At 41.9% G+C, this 19168-nt stretch overlaps 1 protein-coding gene across 1 annotated transcript; it reads right to left on the bottom strand.

Annotated features, from left to right (window-relative positions):
• Positions 1-21: 21 nt before the first annotated feature.
• On the bottom strand, positions 22-19054 carry LOC106607586 (synaptotagmin-like protein 3). The gene is made up of 16 exons (XM_014204664.3): positions 18405-19054; positions 11203-11780; positions 10669-10884; positions 10295-10362; positions 7104-7155; positions 6275-6341; positions 6096-6174; positions 5612-5733; positions 5123-5245; positions 4624-4796; positions 3978-4080; positions 3679-3846; positions 3427-3535; positions 3196-3301; positions 2504-2709; positions 22-502 (listed from the first exon to the last, which is right to left on the bottom strand). Exons 2-16 carry the CDS (start codon positions 11298-11300, stop codon positions 411-413), a joined length of 1782 nt encoding a protein of 593 aa, XP_014060139.1. The 5' UTR covers positions 11301-11780; positions 18405-19054; the 3' UTR covers positions 22-410.
• Positions 19055-19168: the final 114 nt, after the last annotated feature.

Genomic DNA, 19168 nt, shown 5'->3' with positions numbered 1-19168 from the left:
AGAAACTCAAATAAAGGACAAGAAGAAACTAAGGGAAGGAATGAAAGAAAAACACTTGTATAGAGTCACCTCACAATGACTCATTAAAGAAATGTCATCAGGTGAGCATGCTTAAAGCACAAGGCATATTCCACTCAAAATACAATCTAACATGATTTCCCATTTACCTCAGTTGTTTTTGATGTCCCAAAGAAAGTATAAAAAACATGTTGGGTTGTATTTTGAATGGAACATTCCTTAACACAGAAATATAAAAACAGGTTTCATTTTGAGTGGAACATCCCTTTAATACATAAGTCATCAAATGGTACATAAATATCTAACTGGATGGACTTTCACAAAGCGAAGGCCTGAAAGTCAGTGCAAATGGAGTTAAAGGTAGCGTTAAAGTATGGCCTTTTCTGTTGACATCATGTTCTCCTGCTGTTGACATTGGCTTGCATGGGTAAACTGAAGTCATGCCACATGTTGGGCATCTGCAGCACCAGTTGCCATGATGACCCTGGGAGACACAGGGTTAACAGAGAGTGCAAGGTCAGTGACATCAGTCCTTCCTAGCTTCTTCTCACAAACAGGGAGAATCTCAATTGCATACTCCTCACGTCCTCTCTCCTCACCTTCTCAAAACCCATTGGGGAAGGTCAGAGGGGAGAGACCTCTAGCTTCCTCATCCACTGGGCTTTTAGAAAGAGGCAAGAGGTACAGTGCATTCGAAAGGTATTCAGACCCCTTGACTTTTTCCACATTTTGTTATGTTACAGCCTTATTCTAAAATGGATTTTAAAAAATGTCATCAATCTACACAAGCAAAAACAGTTTTTTTTAGACATTTTTGTAAATTCATAAAAATTAACAGTATTCAGACCCTTTGCTATGAGACTCGAAATGGAGCTTTGGTGCATCCTGTTTCCATTGATCATCCTTGATGTTTCTGCAACGTGATTGGAGTCCACCTGTGGAAATTTCAATTGATTGGACATGATTTGGAAAGGCACACACCTGTCTAAATAAAAGGTCCCGCAGTTGACAGTGCATGTCAGAGCAAAAACCAAGCCATGAGGTTGAAGGAATTGTCCGTAGAGCTCAGAGACAGGATTGGGTCGAGGCACAGATCTGGCGAAGGGTACCCCAAAATGTCTGCTACATTGAAGGTCCCCAAGAACACAGTGGCCTCCATCATTCTTAAATGGAAGAAGTTTTGAACCTCCAAGGCTCTTCCTAGAGCTGTCCACCCGGCCAAACTGAGCAATCAGGGGAGAAGGGCCTTGGTCTGGGAGGTGACTAAGAAACTGATGATCACTCTGACAGAGCTCCAGAGTTCCTCTGTGGAGATGGGAGAACCTTCCAGAAGGACAACCAGCTCTGCAGCACTCCACCAATCAGGCCTTTATGGTAGAGTGGCCAGACGGAAGCCACTCCTTAGTAAAAGGCACATGACAGCCCGCTTGGAGTTTGTCAAAAGGCACCTAAAGGACTCTCAGATGATGAGAAACAAGGCTGTGGGGATGTTTTTCAGCGGCAGGGACTGGGAGACTAGTCAGGATTGAGGGAAAGATGAACGGAGCAATGTACAGAGAGATCCTTGATGAAAACCTGTTCCAGAGTGCTCAGGACCTCAGACTGGGGCGAAGGTTCACCTTCCAACAGGACAATGACCCTAAGCACACAGCCAAGACAATGCAGGAGTGGCTTCAGGACAAGTCTCTGAATGTCCTTGAGTGGCCCAGCCAGAGCCTGGACTTAAACCCGATCTAACATCTCTGGAGAGACCTGAAAATACCTGTGCAGCAATGCTCCCCATCCAACCTGACAGAGCTTGAGATGATCTGCATAGAAGAATGGGAGAAACTCCCCAAAAACAGGTGTGCCAAGCTTGTACTGTCATACCCAAGAAGACTCAAGGCTGTAATCACTGCCAAAGGTGCTTCAACAAAGTACTGAGTAAAGGGTCTGAATACTTGTGTAAATGTTATATTTCTGTTTTTTATTTATGATAAATGGTCAAATATTTCTAAAAAACAGTTTTTGCTTTGTCATTATGGGGTATTGTGTGTAGATTGATAAGGGGAAAAACAATCTAATCCATTTTAGAATAAGGCTGTAACGTAACAAAATGTTGATAAAGTCAAGGTGTCTGAATGCTTTCAGAATGCACTGTATGCAATTGATATTCTCCCATAGTTTTCTACATAGACTCCCCAGAGAGAGCGGGGGATGGATATGCAGAAGAGAGTTCCGTCAATACCTAAAGAAATAGGTGAAACCCGTTTCCTCAGATGGCTTTTCTCTAAATTCTATTAGTGTGATTAATTCAATTCTCATTAATGTTTGACTCAGACTGTCTGACATTTTGGAGAACTGGAGTTGGTCACTTCTATTCTATTTCATCCCCTTGTACAGGCCTGGTCAAACCTTTCCAGTTAGGCCCTTTAATTGTCATGCAAACTGATTAAAATCTACTGTAAAGGTAAAACAGTCATTGATAGACAGGTAGCCATCTTACCAGCTTCCATTCTAACCCAGCCCAGGAGACGGTCTGAGAAGGTGAAGGGGATATGGTTCCAGAGATCCAGCTCCAGAGTGCAGATCTGGAGGTCGTAAGATGTGACCCTGCTGAAGAGCAGCTGGTGAGACCACTCTGGACTGGGCTTCTTCTTCAGGACAGGGGTCCTCTGGACCAGCTCCCTGGACCCGGGGAGAGTCAAGCACCTAAAACACACACAATATAAAGATAAATATATAGATGAAAACACGCACACAAACATTTTGTTCTATCCTCAAAATCCTAATCCCTAACCACTAAACCCTTACGCTAACCTTAATTCTAACCCTAACCAGTAAACTTAAAATAGCTTGTTTCCTCATGGGGATGTGGGAAATGTCCCCACAACTGAGAATGTTCCTTGTTTTACACTCCCCACACACACACACACACACACACACACACACACACACACACACACACACACACACACACACACACACACACACACACACACACACACACACACACCACACACACACACACACACACACACACACACACACACACACACACACACACACACACACACACACACACACACACACCTAACTGTATAGTAGATGAACACACATAAGTAGAAACAAAAATACACCAGTACACACACAACAATATCGCACCCCAGCAAACCCACACACTAGTCATATATTTACCCTTTAACATAGGTGTTCTGACAGGTGTTTGCTTTAGTGGGTAGGTTTTTGACACCAGTGACGAGAACAGTCAGTTGGCCAATGTCATGTGGTCCAATGTGAACCTCTGTGTGGAGAAAGAAAGAAAACAAGCTAATTTCAATATAAGGGATCATCTGACCCCTACTGCTGTAAAAACACACTGTATAGCGTCAAGTGTGTGAGGCAATGAATTGTAGAGAGCCAGCCTACCATCTGTGTGGCAAACCCAGGATGGCTGGGACATAGAGCTGAACTTCACTCTGACCAGGAGTTCTCCTGCTGTATCATGCTCTACTCTACTCCTTTCTGGGCTCTCGGGCTATAGAGAGAGAGAGAGAAGAGACATACCCGTTTTTTCCCCCCCCTAACCAACACTGCTAACCATGTTTAAATACATTTATTTACAGAGATATCAAAGGGTATTTTGTGAACGTTGCTTAATGATCAGCAGTTTTAACCTACCTTGGGACACAGGGGGTACCAGCTGGAGCCCTGGGTGGTGCTTTCCTCAAACATCCACCCCTCCAGAGGGACGAGAACCTCTCCCAGAAACACCTTCTTCAGAGTCCCAGAGTGCCACACAGACACCTGCAGAGTACTCCTGGACAACAGGGGGCGCTCCATCTGGCACTGTGTATCAGGGAATACAACACATTGGTGGGGGAAATACAGGGGATTCCTTAACAGTGCAGACTATTTCACTATTTTTACTATATTTTGTAGTGTTTCCTAATGAATATGACAGAGATTTTTCTCCTTACCTGTAAAACTTCATTATAAATGGGATCCGTCGTGTTCCTCTTGACAGTCGTCTTCAGTTTGGTGCTCTGAGACTTCTCTGGCAGTAGATAAACCTTTACATACCTGCCCATGAGGGTGACATACAGTACAAGATAAGGAGATCTAATATGCTAATGGTTCACAATACAACAGAGAGTAATAATCTGGTATCATAGGCATAGAATTACTAGAATGGGCCTCCCCATTCAAGTCAACGTTCCATGATGGGTAGGCCATCTATTTCTATCACAGGAGGTTGGTGGCACCTTAATTGGGGAGGATGGGCTCATGGTCATGGCTGGAGAAAAATCAGGGGAACGGTATCAAATACATCAAACACATGCTGCCATTCCATAGCCGTCCTCCCCTCACCAGCCTCCTGTAATTTCTATGATCTAGTGCAGGGTTTCCCAAACTTGGTCCTGGGGCCCCCCCTGAGTGCACGTTTTGGTTTTGCCCTATTACTACACAGCTGATTCAAATAACCAACTCATCAGCAAACTTTGATTATCTGAATCAGCTGTAGTGCTAGGTCAAAAACCAAAACGTGCCCCGGGGTGGGGGGTGGTGTTGCCCAGGACCGAGTTCGAGAAACCCTGAACTAGTGTATTGAGTAATACTGCTTACGGATGACACTTCTTCCTCTTGACATCTCCGTAGGCCAAGTTTCTGCAGCCATTGATTGTGATCTCCAGGCAGGAAGTGATATCGTTGAAGGCAATGGCGAACTCTAGCTCTCCCATCACACTGCTGATCTCCAAGAGATCACAGTCTGTACCAGTGCTACTAGCACTACTACCCTGTAATACAGGGTATATTACAGCTTTAAAATAACGTTACAGCTTAATATTACAGCTTTAAAATAACTTTATGACAGCATATAGACTATGCAGGTCTATTCTGTAATTAAGCATACAGATGTTTTGGATGCATTTCTCCCTCGCTTCTCTGCCTGATTTGCAAGATATGAAAAAGACATGGTAACCACATAACAAACAGTAACAACAATCTGTATCTGATCAAATGTCAAATAAATTGTGAAGTTACAGGATGTTTTGCATAAACTGCTATGTCACCAGGTTTCATCTTAATTTCTCTCTCTTCATCATCAGGCCACTCAACTGACCCTCTTTCCCCCTAAGTACTCTGAGCCGAGGGAAATGTCCTCATCAGCCCCCGATGAGGAACCGCTTTGGTCATCATTCCGGCTCTTCCTGAACAGGTTGGGAAGACTGGGACCTTTGGTTAGCTGTGAGGAGAGAAGTTGTGTCTGTTATAAATTGCACACTTTTTATTCATATTGTAGTGAATTCGGGGGTAGCGCCACCAGGACTTGAACCCGGGAACCTGCGTCTGTCAGTCCAACATCTGAGGCATTACACCAAGAGGCTTGAACCTCTTGATAAGGTCACAAGGTGTTGTTACAGTGCTGTTTTCCTAAAGTCTCTCCTGTCTGAAATAATTGTCAGTATCATAATATGATCAATACCTCACTCACATGTAGGGTGGGGGGGTAGGGGTCTCTTTGCTTTACCTCTTTTATGTGGACTCTGACATCAGAGTGTAATACTTTTATACACAGTTGAGGGGTTGATATTTATTTGGTTTCTCTTACATTGGTGGATTTGTTGATGTTCGTGTCAGAGAGGCTTTTCTGGCCAGCACGCTGTCCCTGGCTGTTGTACACTGTAAGCAGATCCTGTTCCACTCGCACATCCTCCTGTGATCTGGAGAACCCTGAAACCCGAAAGATAGGATAAATAACACACACAGACCATCTCCATACATAATATAGCACTTCTGACGTGCTGCTTGTGAACAAGCCACACTATAAATATCATACCTTATCTCGTTGCCTAGGTGCAGTTTTCTTAGCACCATGACTATGCATAAGGATAGCTTATCAACATTACGATAAGTTTTGTGATAACGTTGAGAGGAAATGTGTCGCTGTTTTGACACATCCTTTATTGGATCCTATTTTTCTCTTTAAGATGTACTTCAAATGACCTAACACATATTCAAAGATAATTTCATCTCTTAGTAGAAAAGCCCTGTTCTGCCAGAGACCTTCGTCAATATTGAAACGGATCACTTACTTCTCATGTGGCTGGTGAGGGAAACCATCAGGTCCTCCATAGACTTGGTGAAGGGTTTTTTCAAGGAGTTTTTCAGTCCCTAGATATCATCAAATCACAAAATTATTGATAATACAGACCAAATCAGAATTGTGGTTTATGAAACAAAACAGAATTTGGATATCTTCATTTGACCTTACCCCTGATCTGCTAAAGGATAGACCGTCGCAATAGGGTGGAGGGGTTGGCGGCACGACTGCTATATGACTAGAAAATGAAACACACACAGAGAATGCAATTTACAGTTATATGACACTGTATTCATTGTTTTCACCTGCCCCTATCCGTACAATGTATTGTTTTCCCACCAATTTCTAATGAAATGACATGTTTTTATTATTGGTCATTTACACTGAGTTCACAAAACATTAAGAATACATGCTCTTTCCAAGACATAGAATGACCAGGTGAAAGCTATGATGCCTTATTGATGTCACTTGTTAAATCCACTTCAATTAGTGTAGATGAAGGTTAAACAAGTTAAAGAAGTATTTGTAAGTCTTGAGACAATTGAGACGTGTCTGTGTGCCATTCAGAGGGTGAATGGGCAAGACAAAATATTTAAGTGCCTTTGAACGGGGTATGGTAGTAGGCGCCAGGCACACCAATTTGTGTCAAGAACTGCAACGCTGCTGGGTTTTTCACGCTCAACAGTTTCCCTGTGTGTATCAAGAATGGTCCACAACCCAAAGGACATCCAGCCAACTTGACACAATTGTGGGAAGCATTGAAGACAACATGGGCCAGCATCCCTGTGGAACGCTTTCGACACCTTGTAGAGTCCATGCCCTGACAAAATGAGGCTGTTCTGAGGGCAAAAGGGGAAGGTGCTCCTAATGTTTGGTATACTCAGTGTACATAACTGCATCTATCTGTGTCTACATCTCTTCCAGACTGTATGGTCACATAAGACAGCAGCATAGAATACGTTTGTGTAAATTAATAAATGAAGACCACTCATCGACTTACCTCAACCTCTGGTAGGACTTCAGTAGTTTCTCCCCAATAGTCTCATGCATATCTGTAAAGTATTAGAATATTGCTATAGCTGCCAACAGTAGTCCACACGGCTGTTTCTATCATTTTCTGCAATTCTACATATTTTGCCATGGGAGAGAGAGAACTTTTAGCAGTTTTAAATCTAATGTCATGCAATTCTACTAATTTTGCTGCAGGGCCCTAAGCTGCACTTACATTGCCTTCAGAAAGTATTCACACCCCTTGAATTTTTCCACGTTTTGTTGTGTTACAAAGTGGGATTAAAATGGATTTGTCATTTTTAGTCAATGGTCTTAACAATTATTTTTGTATTTTTTATAAAACACCACTATATCTAAGTATTCAACCTCATGAGTCAGTACGTGTTAGAATCACCTTTGGCAGCTATTACAGCAGTGTGTCTGTCTGGATTGTGCAACATTTGCCCATTATACTTTACAAAATTCTTAAAGCTCGTCAAATTGGTTGTTGATCATTGCTAGAAAATCATTTTGAGGTCTTCTCATAGATTTTCAAGTAGATTTAAATCAAAACTGTAACTTTTAGACTTTTACTCAAGTAGAATTTTACTGGGTGACTTTTAATTCTACTGAATCATTTTCTATTAAGGTATCTTTACTTTTACTCAAGTATGACAGTTGGGTACTTTTTCCACCACTGCATGTCAGTACATACTGTACACACAAGTAGGTCACATGGGGGAGAGGTGTCGCGATGTGTTTCTTTAATAATTTCTAAGATGGAAGGGGGTTCCATGCACTCATGACTCTGTCTAATACTGTACGTTTCCTTGAATTTGTTCTGGACCTGGGGACTGTGAAAAGACCCCTGGTGGCATGTCTGGTGGGGTAAGTGTTTTGTGCTGTGTGTAAGTTGACTATGCAAACAATTTGGAATTTCCAACACATTAATTTTTCTTATAAAAACACGAAGTGATGCAGTCAGTCTTTCCTCAACTCTCAGCCAAGAAAGACTGGCATGCATAGTATCTGATTACAATGAAGAGCGATATATCCCACTCTGTTCTGGGCCAGCTACAGCTAAACTAGGTCTTTCATTGCAGCACTCGACCACACGACTTGACAATATTCAAGATAAGACAAAACTAGAGCCTGCATGACTTGGTTTTTGGAGTGTGGTGTCAAAAAAGCAGAGCATCTTTTTGTTATGGACAGACCTCTCCCCATCTTTACAACCATTGAATGTATATGTTTTTACCATGACAGTTTACAATCTAAGGTAACACCAAGTAATTTAGTCTCCTCAACTTGTTCAACAGCCACACCATTCATTAGCAGATTCAGCTGAGGTCTAGAACTCGGGGAATGGTTTGTACCTAATACAATGCTCTTAGTTTTAGAGATGTTCAGGACCAGATTATTATCGGGCCACCCATTCCAAAAGGGATTCATTGACTTCATTAGCTATGGTTGCTGATGCGTATATGGTTGAATCATCAGCATACATGGACACACATGCTTTGTTTAATGCCAGTTGTAGGTTATTGGTAAAAATAGAAAAGAGGAGGCCCTAGAGAGCTGCCCTGTGGTACACCACACTTTACACGTTTGACATTAGAGAAGCTTCCATTAAAGAAAACCCTCTGAGTTATATTAGATAGATAGCTCTGAATCCACGATATGGCAGAGGTTGAAAAACCTTAACCTGTTGTTGCGAAAACATATGTGTTATGGTCAATAATATCAAAGGCTGCACTGAAATCTATCAGCATGGCTCCAATAAGGTTCTTATCAATTTATTTCAACCAATCATCAGTCCTTTGTGTCATTGCAGTACATGTTGAGTGCCCTTCTCTTTAAGCATGCTGAAAGTCTGTTGTTAATTTGTTTACAGAGAAATAGCATTTCCAATTTTTCCAACAGTTTGCTGAGAGCTGGCAGCAAGCTGATAGGTCTGCTGTTAGAACCAGTAAAGGTCGCTTAACTACTCTTGGGTAGTGGAATGACTTTGGCTTCCCTCCAGGCCTGAGGACAAAATGTTTTACCTCTAGGCTCAGATTAAAGATTTGACAGATAGTTGACTCTGTAGATACTCCTGCCATCCTCAGTAGCTTTCCATCTATGTTGTCAATGCCAGGAGGTTTCTCATTATTGAGCAATAACAATTTTTCCACCTCTCCACACTAACTACAAAATTCAAACTTACAATGCTTTTCTTTCATTATTTGTTTTTTTTATGCATGAGTATGATTCGTTGTTGGCATTTCCTGCCAACCCTTCTTTTCACTCTGTCAATTAGGTTAGTATTGTGGAGTAACTACAGTGTTGTTGATCCATCCTCACTTTCCTCCCATCACAGTCATTCAACTCTGTAACAGTTTTAAAGTCACCATGCCTCATGCTGAAATCCCTGAGCGGTTTCCTTTGTAGTGACTGGGTGTATTGATACACCATCCAAAGAGTAATTAAAAAGTTCTTCATGCTCAAAGGGATATTCTAGGTATGTTTTTCTATTTGTACCACTCTACTAATAGGTGCCCTTCTTTGCATGGCATTGGAAAAACTCCCTGGTCTTTGTGGTTGAATCTGTGTTTGAAATTCACTGCTCGACTAAGGGACGTTACAGATAATTGTATGTGTGGGGTACAGAGATGAGGTAGTCATTCAAAAATCATGTAAGCCACTATTGTTACACACAGAGTGAGTCCATGCAACTTATTATGTGACTTAAGCACATTTTTCATTAATTTGTACAAATTCAGAAAAACATAATTCGTCTTTGACATTATGGTGTAGGCCAGTGACAAAAAAAACGCAATTTAATACATTTTAAATTCAGGCTGTAACACAACACAATGTGGAAAAAGTCTAAGGGTGGGAATACTTTCTGAAGGCATTGTATGTTGCATATGTCTAGAAACAGCATTGAGTATACACACAATTTATTATTGATGTTATGGACTTTCTCCCACTCTCCCAGGCAATGTTGTAGCAGAGAAGCAACAATGCATTATTTAGTCAAAGTCAGCTGATGTAGAAGATCACTAAGCAAACAACTGAAAATACATCTTCCCGTATGAGGTATTATTTAACAAGTAATGTATAGCTGTATTTGTTGATATATAAGGCATATTATTTATGAGTGAATTATGCATATTAATTATGAGTGAATGGGGCACGTGAGGAGTATAGGAAACAAACCTGCATCAGGTGGAAATTTCTTGGCCCTCTCTTCCACAAACCACTCCCCAGACCGGAACTTCACCTCTCTGAGAAGTGGATTTTAGATTAATTAACCTTTGTTTAGATTACAAAGGAAATACTGTACCTTTTGTCAGTTAATTCTCTTAACAAGTTAAAACGCCTTAATCATTGATAAGAATTAGAGGATAACAACAATAAAAATGTTAGTCAATTTTACAGTCAACCATGGCTATAGTGCTGACATTCTATGTTATGGCACGACAGTGTATGTTATTGCACTAACATAGAAGTATATGTTATAGTAACGACATAAAAGTCTATGTTACGGCGCTGACATGACATCTATGTTATGGCATTGACATGCGTCCTACCTGTAGGCGTGGCAGACGGTGCATTTCCAGTCCAGCACGGACACGCCTACACGGCACTTGTTGCAGATGCGGTGACTGCAGCCTCGGCACACAGCGCCCGAGTTCCAGAACTTGCCCAGTGGCCTCTGACAACGAGCGCACGTCCTCTCGCTGTATTGCCGGGCAAAACTCTTTGCACCTTTCCTCCGGATGTCCTGTAGTTCCATCTTCAGCCTCCTGTAAAAGCAGATGGTGGCAGGTGGAGTTACAGTAGCGATGGCAGTTCTTTAACAACTGTACTTACAGTCCTCTTTACAGCCGTATTTTCTGTACATTTTTGAAGTAGCTGCTTTGCTGCATTCATTCAGATTGACTGCCTCATATAATTTCTAATAAACCATAAAACAACAACTATGAATCCTATATTGAGGGGCATCATTGTTCTTGTCACAGTCTCCACAGATCCTGAAAACCCCTCAAAGGGGAGTTGTTGTACAGTGTTCATGCAGTAAATGTGAAACACTTGGCTTAAGTAATGTGAATAATATTGTTTACCTGATCCTGTCCTCCTCCGTGCTGCGCAGAAGTTTGTCCCTCTGAAGAACCTCTAGAACCTTCTCTCGTTCCAGAGCCTTGAGCAGACTCAGATCCATCTTGAAAAATGGGTCTCTTTCTCTCTCTCACTTCCACTCTGTACTCTTCTTCTTTTTCTTCTTTTCTTCTTCTCTCTTCCCCACTCTACCTCTCTAGTCTCTCCTTTTCTCTCTCCTCCCTTTGTTCCACCTTCTGTTTCTTTCTATTGGGTACCGGATGCTTCTACAAGCTGGACAAAGTCTTCACTTGTTACCAGACTGAGGGCAGAATGAAGGTCATGTTCATTTCGCTGCACAGTCAAAGACATCCCATCTTTCGTCACGATATTCACAGAAGCTCTCTCCGCTTCGCATCACAGACCTCAATATGGATTGGTCCTCAATGTTTCTGCTCCGGTGACCAGCCCCACCTCTTACTCGCTGCTCTCTAGCCCTTCCATAGTGTTGCATCCATCTAAAGAGTGACAGACAGGGAGCGTAAACTTTGACCTATAGTTGCAAGGATCCTCAAAGTCCGATGACTGATGTACACTTTACTCACTAAGACAAGAAAAGAGCAACCAGTCAGTCAGTCATTGTAGTCCTCCCAATAACGGCCCACTCACTAAGGCAGAACAGTAAAATACCAACAGAATTACAATGTCATATGATATACTTTAGAATTAGATGCTGTGCGTAGAAAGTGCTACAGTATCAGACTCATTTGATAACGAATTGAACGTATCTCACCCTTCCTCCTGACTCCTGTACATTCATTTCCTCCTACGATGTCAAAGTCACAGTGCTTTGCTCAGAATAGTAAATCACATTTGGACCGGCCACAGGGCCCAGAACGCTCCTCTCACAGCAAGCTGCCTACCGCTGTAACTGTACTGTAGCAATGCTGCATTGAAGGCAGCCCAAAGCAGGACCACACACACACACGTCAACCAAATGCCAACCGCTGCATTATTAACGACCAATGCATGTTTGGAAGTGGGGATGTGAATTATGGAGAGAAAGGGGGAAAGAGCTTATCAGTGACTGGATGCCACCCGGTGTTGGTAGATAAAGGTCTGTCTCTGCCATTTGCCAGGGCAGCAGAGGGCCACTGTAAACAATCAGTGTCAAATGTGATTAGGGCCCAAAGGGGAAGCAGCAGTGTCTTTATGTCCCAAATGGCACCCTATTCCCTATATAGTTCACTACTTTTGACCAGAGCCATATGGGCCCTGGTCAAAAGAAGTGCACTATATAGGGAATAGGGTTCCATTTGGGAAGCTTTATCCTCATGTCTCAGAGAGGGAGTGGACAGGAGACTCTGACTAGTTATCAACATTATATGCTTTTAAAGGCAGGCTGCACTTTGTCCATCAGTGGTCAAATAGACATTTAAGGGCTGTAGCAGAGAGCGTGTAACAAACCAGTAGAAGCTTTGTTTTCTTTTATCAAACCATGTTTAATGATTGAGCATTATTTAAATGTTTCAAGACAGTCAAAAGTAATGGTATAATAATATAGTTATACTCCAGTTGTTGCTATGCAAACATATCTCCCACATTGTTTCTTTGGGGTGCAGGGTGTTGAAGTTGGGTTTGTAAAGTTCTTATGAGGCATTTTCAAGAGCTGTTTTTCAAATGCTGTCTTTACCAAGAGGTTCCCAAACTAGGGCTTGTCTGTTAGGAAAATGGGGTCGCGGGAGAATGTAAAAAAATACAAATAAATACAAATAAAAAAAATATATTCAGAAAGTATTCAGACCCCTTGACTTTTTCCACATTTTGTTACGTTACAGTCTTATTCTAAAATGGATTAAACCGTTTTTTCCCTCATCAATACCCCACAAGGACAAAGCAAAAACTGGTTTTTAGAACTTTTAATCAAATTTATTTAAAAAAATACAACTGAAATATCACATTTACTTAAGTATTAAGACCCTTTACTCAGTACTTTATTGAAGCACCTTTGGCAGCAATTACAGCCTCGAGTCTCATGGGTATGACAGTGCAAGCTTGACACACCTGATTTGGGGAGTTTCTCCCATTCTTCTCTGCAGATCCTCTCAAGCTCTGTCAGGTCCGACGGGGAGCATTGCTACACAGCTTTTATCAAGTCTCTCCAGAGATGTTCGATCTGGTTCAAGTTCGGGCTTTGGCTGGGCCACTCAAGAACATTCAGAAACTTGTCCCGAAGCCACTCTAGTGTTGTCTTGGCTGTGTGCTTAGGTTCATTGTCCAGTCTGAGGCCCTGAGCACTGTTGAGCAGGTTTTCATCAAGGATCACACTGTACTTTGCTCCGTTCATCTTTCCCTCGATCCTGACTAGTCTCCCAGTCCATACCGCTGAAAAACCTCCCAACAGCATGATGCTGCCACCACCATGCTTCAACTGTAGAGATGGTATTGGCCAGGTGATGAGCCTTGCCTGGTTTCCTCCAGATGTGACACATAGCATTCAGGCCAAAGAGTTCAATCTTGGTTTCATCAGACCTTGTTTCTCATCATCTGAGAGTCCTTTAGGTGCCTTTTGACAAACTCCAAGAGGGCTGTCATGTGCCTTTTACTAAGGAGTAGCTTCCGTCTGGCCACTCTACCATAAAGGCCTGATTGGTGGAGTTCTGCAGAGATGGTTGTCCTTCTGGAAGGTTCTCCCATCTCCACAGAGGAACTATGGAGCTCTGTCAGAGGGACCATTAGGTTCTTGGTCACCACCCTGACCAATGCCATTCTCCCCTGATTGCTCAGTTTGGCCGGGTGGCCAGCTCTAGAGTTTTGGTGGTTCCAAAATGATTCCATTTAAGAAGGATGGAGGCCACAGTGCTCTTGGGGACCTTCAATGCTGTAGAAATGTGTCGGTACCCTTCCCCAGATCTGTGCCTCGATACAATCCTGTCTCTGATCTCTACGGCCAATTATTTAGACCGCATGGCTTGGTTTTTGCTCTGACATGCACTGGTGTGTGCCTTTCCAAATCATGCCCAATCAATTGAGTATGCCACAGGTGGACTCCAATGAAGTTGTAGCAACATCTAAAGGATGAGCAATGGAACAGAATACACCTGAGCTCCATTTCGAGTCTCATAGCAGAAGTTCTGAATAGTTATGTAAATAAGGTATTTCTGTTTTTTAATACATTTGCAAACATTTCAAAACACCTGTTTTCACTTTGTCATTATGGAGTATTGTGCGTAGATTGATGAGGGAAAAAAAGTAATATAATCCATTTTAGAATAAGGTTGTAAAGTAACAAAATGTGGAAAAAGTGAAGGGGTCTGAATACTTTCTGAATGCAATATATATAACTATGTGTACACAGTTGAAGTCCTAAGTTTACATACACCTTAGCCAAATACATGTTCACTATTCCTGACATTTAATCCAGTAAAAATTCCCAGTCTAGGGTCAGTTAGGATGACCACTTTATTTTAAAAATGTGAAATGTCAGTAAAAAAGTAGACAATTATTTATTTCAGATTTTATTTCTTTCATCACATTCCCAGTGGGTCAGATGTTTACATACACTCAATTAGTATTTGGTAGCATTGCCTTTAAATTGTTTAACTTGGGTCAAACATTTTGGGTAGCCTTCCACAAGCTTTCCACAATAAGTTGGGTGAATTTTGGCCCATTCCTCCTGGCAGAGCTGGTGTATCTGAGTCAGGTTTGTAGGCCTCCTTGCTCGCACATGCTTTTCCAGTTCTGCCCACACATTTTCCATAGGATCGAGGTCAGGGCTTTGTGATGGCCATTCCAATACCTTGACTTTGTTGTCCTTAAGCCGTTTTGCCGCAACTTTGTAGAATAATAGTGAAGAAATCAAAACTTTGAAATAACACATATGGAATCATATAGTTACCAAAAAAGTGTTAAACAAATTTGAGATTTTTTGGATTCTTCAAAGTAGCCACCATTTGCCTTGATGACAGTTTTGCACACACTTGGCATTCTCTTAATAATATCATCTTTGTATCTCAGAATCATTGTAATGTGGTTAACCTTAAAAATCTAAATGAAAATTGTTAAAATCTAAAAGATACAATTCAACCAGAGAGTGCCCTTAGATCATGGGAAAAGGCCGTACTTGACAGTTGCTCTTGAATCATTCCCACGGTGAATGGCTATGCCTGCTACGCTATGAAACCCCACACTCTTGCAGAGACTTTGAGATCACCCTGCAATTGATATGGTTAAAACCAGGGGCGCAACTTTCACTGGAGACATGGGGGACATGGCCCCCCCACACATTCTGAAATTGCATTTTTGTCCTCCCCAGTTTTATCATTGGAATGTGATACAAAACGAGGCAACGGTGTAGTTTAGGACTATGCGGACGTCTCGGAGCGGTCGGGTAGGCTGTTTGAAGTGTTTATCCGAGTGGATACATTTTATTTTTTCAATTGTCCCCCCCACTTCTTAAACCAAATTTGCACCCCTGGTGAAAACAATGTGTATATAGAGGCACAGAAAGAAGCACAGAAACTCACATCAGTACCTTTGTCAGATAACAGTGTTAAACTTAGAATTCATGCTATTGCTAGCAATCAAGAGGAAACTGACTGAACGACTCAAAAACTCTCCAGCTTATGCTCTCCAAACGGATGCACGCCTGTTAGCAAAACTATGTGGCGCTATGGGATCAGAGCATGACAATGTTCTATTTCACACCGAGGCTTGGCGTTTATTAAGGGGGAGTGTTGGAACAATTTTTTGCATTGATAGAAGAATGGTTGTTATTCACAATGGATGTAAAAAAAATAAAAAATAAAGACTTGGTTGACTTTCTGTGTAATGAAAAGAAAATAACAGAAAACAGCACTCTTGTGTCCCGCAAGAGTGATGACTGCTCACCTCCAATGCTTGGAAGAGCACTTTGGGAACTACTTCCCAATTCGTTTGACTGTGATCCTAGTTCAGTTGACATGCTGGTAAGTGAAATCGAACAGTTGATCGAGCTGTCATGTGACCAAATGCTGCAGACAACGAATTCTCGGGTCACTACAAAGGAGTTTTGGTTCCTGACTCAAAAGGGAATACCCTGCCGTCTCCCTCTGATCATTAATGCAGAGTTCAAGACACCTGGGAACTCGGAAATCTCAAACTTCCGACTTTAGTGCGTTCAAGACAACTGGGAACTCGGAAAGAAACAAGCTCTGACTGGGAAGATTGTTTTGAAAGGTCATCCAACTGGCATGTTTCTAGAGCTCTGTCTTTCCGACCTAAAGATCACTAAAGCCATGATTTGACCTCATATTTCTCAGAATTCCCAATTGTCTTGAAAGCACCATCAAACTCATGGTAGGCTACCCTTCGCCAGCTCAGATCTGTGTGAAGCTGGATTCAGTGCTCTTGTCTGCATTAAAACTAAATATCGATCCAGGTCGGATGTGACTGCAGAGATGAGGTGTGCGCTGTCGACCACATCCCCTAACTTTGAGAAGCTCTGACATGACATGTATCAAGCACACCCATCTCATTGGTGGTGGTGAGGTAAGAGACATTATGTCAGACTCATTTGCAATTGACTGTCATAGTCCCACAATAAACGTATGTGATGGTGAGTTGAGAAGAGGATCAGAAGTACTGTTAGAATGTTTTCAGTTGACTGCCATAGACCCAAGTAAAAAAGTCAACTGTTAATAATAATAATTACATATATTTTTTCACATGGTCGGGGTCGCAAGGGCAAAGAAAACTTGGGAGCCCCTGCTTTAGTCTGACTTCAGTGCCATTGGCAGTGCTAAATTTGAGTTGCAAACTGACTGACATTTTAACTGTCATGGTGAAGCGCACTCATTTCATGAATACAGGCACAAGTTAGACCACCATGATTCAGCCTAAGTGTGGTTAAACGGGGATGATGACTTACCAGAAGTGACAGTGACCCGATCGCATACCACCACAGTAGTGACAGTAAGAGGACACCTGACTTGTGTGTGTGTGTGTGTGTCTGTCTGTCTGCTGTGAGAACTGCACTAAACTGACATGGGGCTCTCTGACGCATTTCCCTAGCAGATAGATGTTTCCTGGAAGCCCTGAGTTAGCTTGCTACTAACCGATACAGGCACCACTCAACTCTGCCAAAGAGATGTACATAGCAACAGACGACTCCACCCTTTCTGCATATTGAAAGATCACCACAGATACCAAATAAAGATCCTCGGAATAGGTTGCATTTCTCACCCAGGGTTGGGGGAAATTCCTTTTCAATTCACTAATTTCCCACCAGGGAAATGGAATTGACCTCAACACTGTTCCTCCCACAAGAGGAGCTCCTAGTGCAGTATAGTCTGTCTCTGTCTGACCCTTAGTTAACCATTGCCTCATCACTATTGAAAGCTATTTGATTTCAAAGTCTATTGTCTGGTCACACAGTGCAAACACAGAGCTTTGTGACTGTTTGACCTGTCTGGTACTGCTAGTGTTTGGTCAGCTGAGGCAGTCCTGGTCAGCTTTCCGCTGCAGCGTCCTTTGTGAGCTTCGCAGATAACCCCCATATTTCCACATACATTTACAATGATAACATTCACTCAACACTCATACAGAACTGTGGCCATTGATCTCTGTGTACACTAGACAATGGAAAGATCTGATACCTAATAGTAACCTACCATTCAATAAAATAGTCAAGCCTTTCCCCCATTGAAATTATTGATCGCTGGCATGCTTAAAGTGTTTAGTAATGGAGATATTTAATGGTATGACTTTGATAACACAAAGTGATATCAAATTTAACAAGCACAATAGAAATCTATGCATTGCTTTGCACCAGATTGAGAATAAAATAAGATGTCAAACACAATGCTCACAGTCATTAAGACAAATCCTTGCCCTTTAGATACTGTAGGTCATATACCTCTTTAGCGTACTGCTGAACATTGTAGTAACGAAATACACAGGAACGACAGTCAATCAATAGGCCTAAACTGTGGACGCCACTGGAAGGATTGACTCCTAATCATCATTCAGCAAAGTTTAAGCAGACTACCAAGCTGACAAGGCCTTGAGAAGTTCACCTCAAGGAATACGCTAGTTTCTTTATTTTATCTATAAAATGCCGTTATGGCAAACCAATCTAACAATGAAAATGAATGGTGGCACATACTGAAGAACAGTTACCAGCTGCATGAACCGTATCCTCCTAAAACAGCATCTCCCCCAGAAAGTGAGTCAGATGAAAGGGTCTTACCTCAGTGCAGCGTTGTGCTTATGAGTGGTCACCCTGAGAGAGACAGATTCTTATGAAGAGGCAATCAAGGCAACAGTGGAAACACACTTCACTTTCTGCTTCCTTCCTGCTGTCACACAAATGCAGCCTTACAGAGCGGAGGTGAATGAGGTTTGTTGAAGTGGACGAGCGTGCAATTTCTTCTTCCTTTTATTTTCTTTGAGTGCCAGTTATAGGGGGCTGCTGAGTGTAGCAGTGGCAGACATGTTTGTCAAATTACCCAGTGTTGTTGGAATCCCATTGTGAGATGTTTTGTTGTCTTGCTGTGTAAAATGACACTTTATGAGTCTCCAAGGTCACTCCTGCCCATTCTTTGTAGGGAACTGTGTACCACTGTCAGTATAGCTGTCATTACCGGCAGATGTGTGAGAAATTCAATCTTGGTTGCCACTTAATTGGACAATAATGGAGGTGTTTTAGGTTAACCCATGTCACAGTGCCCTTGACCTGTCAGGTGCTTGTTGTGGATTAATTAGTAGACACACTTCTGAAAAAGTGGTTGACATATTCCAATTCTGAATGTCAGTAGAAGACCAACTAACAGTAAGAGATTTTCCCTGTGACAGTGTTGCCTCCAAATGGAATGTTCGTTAACAACATTGGATTTTATGTACTGGATCTAGATGTTTTATTATGTATGTATTTTTTTAGTCATGCTTATTTTGGTAATACTTTCAGTTTCTGTCATGACAAAGCACATGCATACTGTACAAGCACATACAAAC

Source organism: Salmo salar, chromosome 06 (genome assembly GCF_965601325.2).
Source record: "Salmo salar chromosome 06, fSalSal1, whole genome shotgun sequence".
Classification (NCBI taxonomy): domain Eukaryota; kingdom Metazoa; phylum Chordata; class Actinopteri; order Salmoniformes; family Salmonidae; genus Salmo; species Salmo salar.
This window is presented reverse-complemented; position numbering and strand designations above follow the sequence as displayed.

Coding starts and splice junctions, on each gene's coding strand:
- LOC106607586 (XM_014204664.3), bottom strand. CDS start 11,300: ATGGATCTGAGTCTGCTCAAGGCTCTGGAACGAGAGAAGGTTCTAGAG. Junction 7,156..10,294: donor GAAATTTCCACCTGATGCAG/GTTTGTTTCCTA, acceptor AATACTTTACAG/ATATGCATGAGACTATTGGG. Junction 4,081..4,623: donor AAGAGGAAGAAGTGTCATCC/GTAAGCAGTATT, acceptor CCTCATGGGCAG/GTATGTAAAGGTTTATCTAC.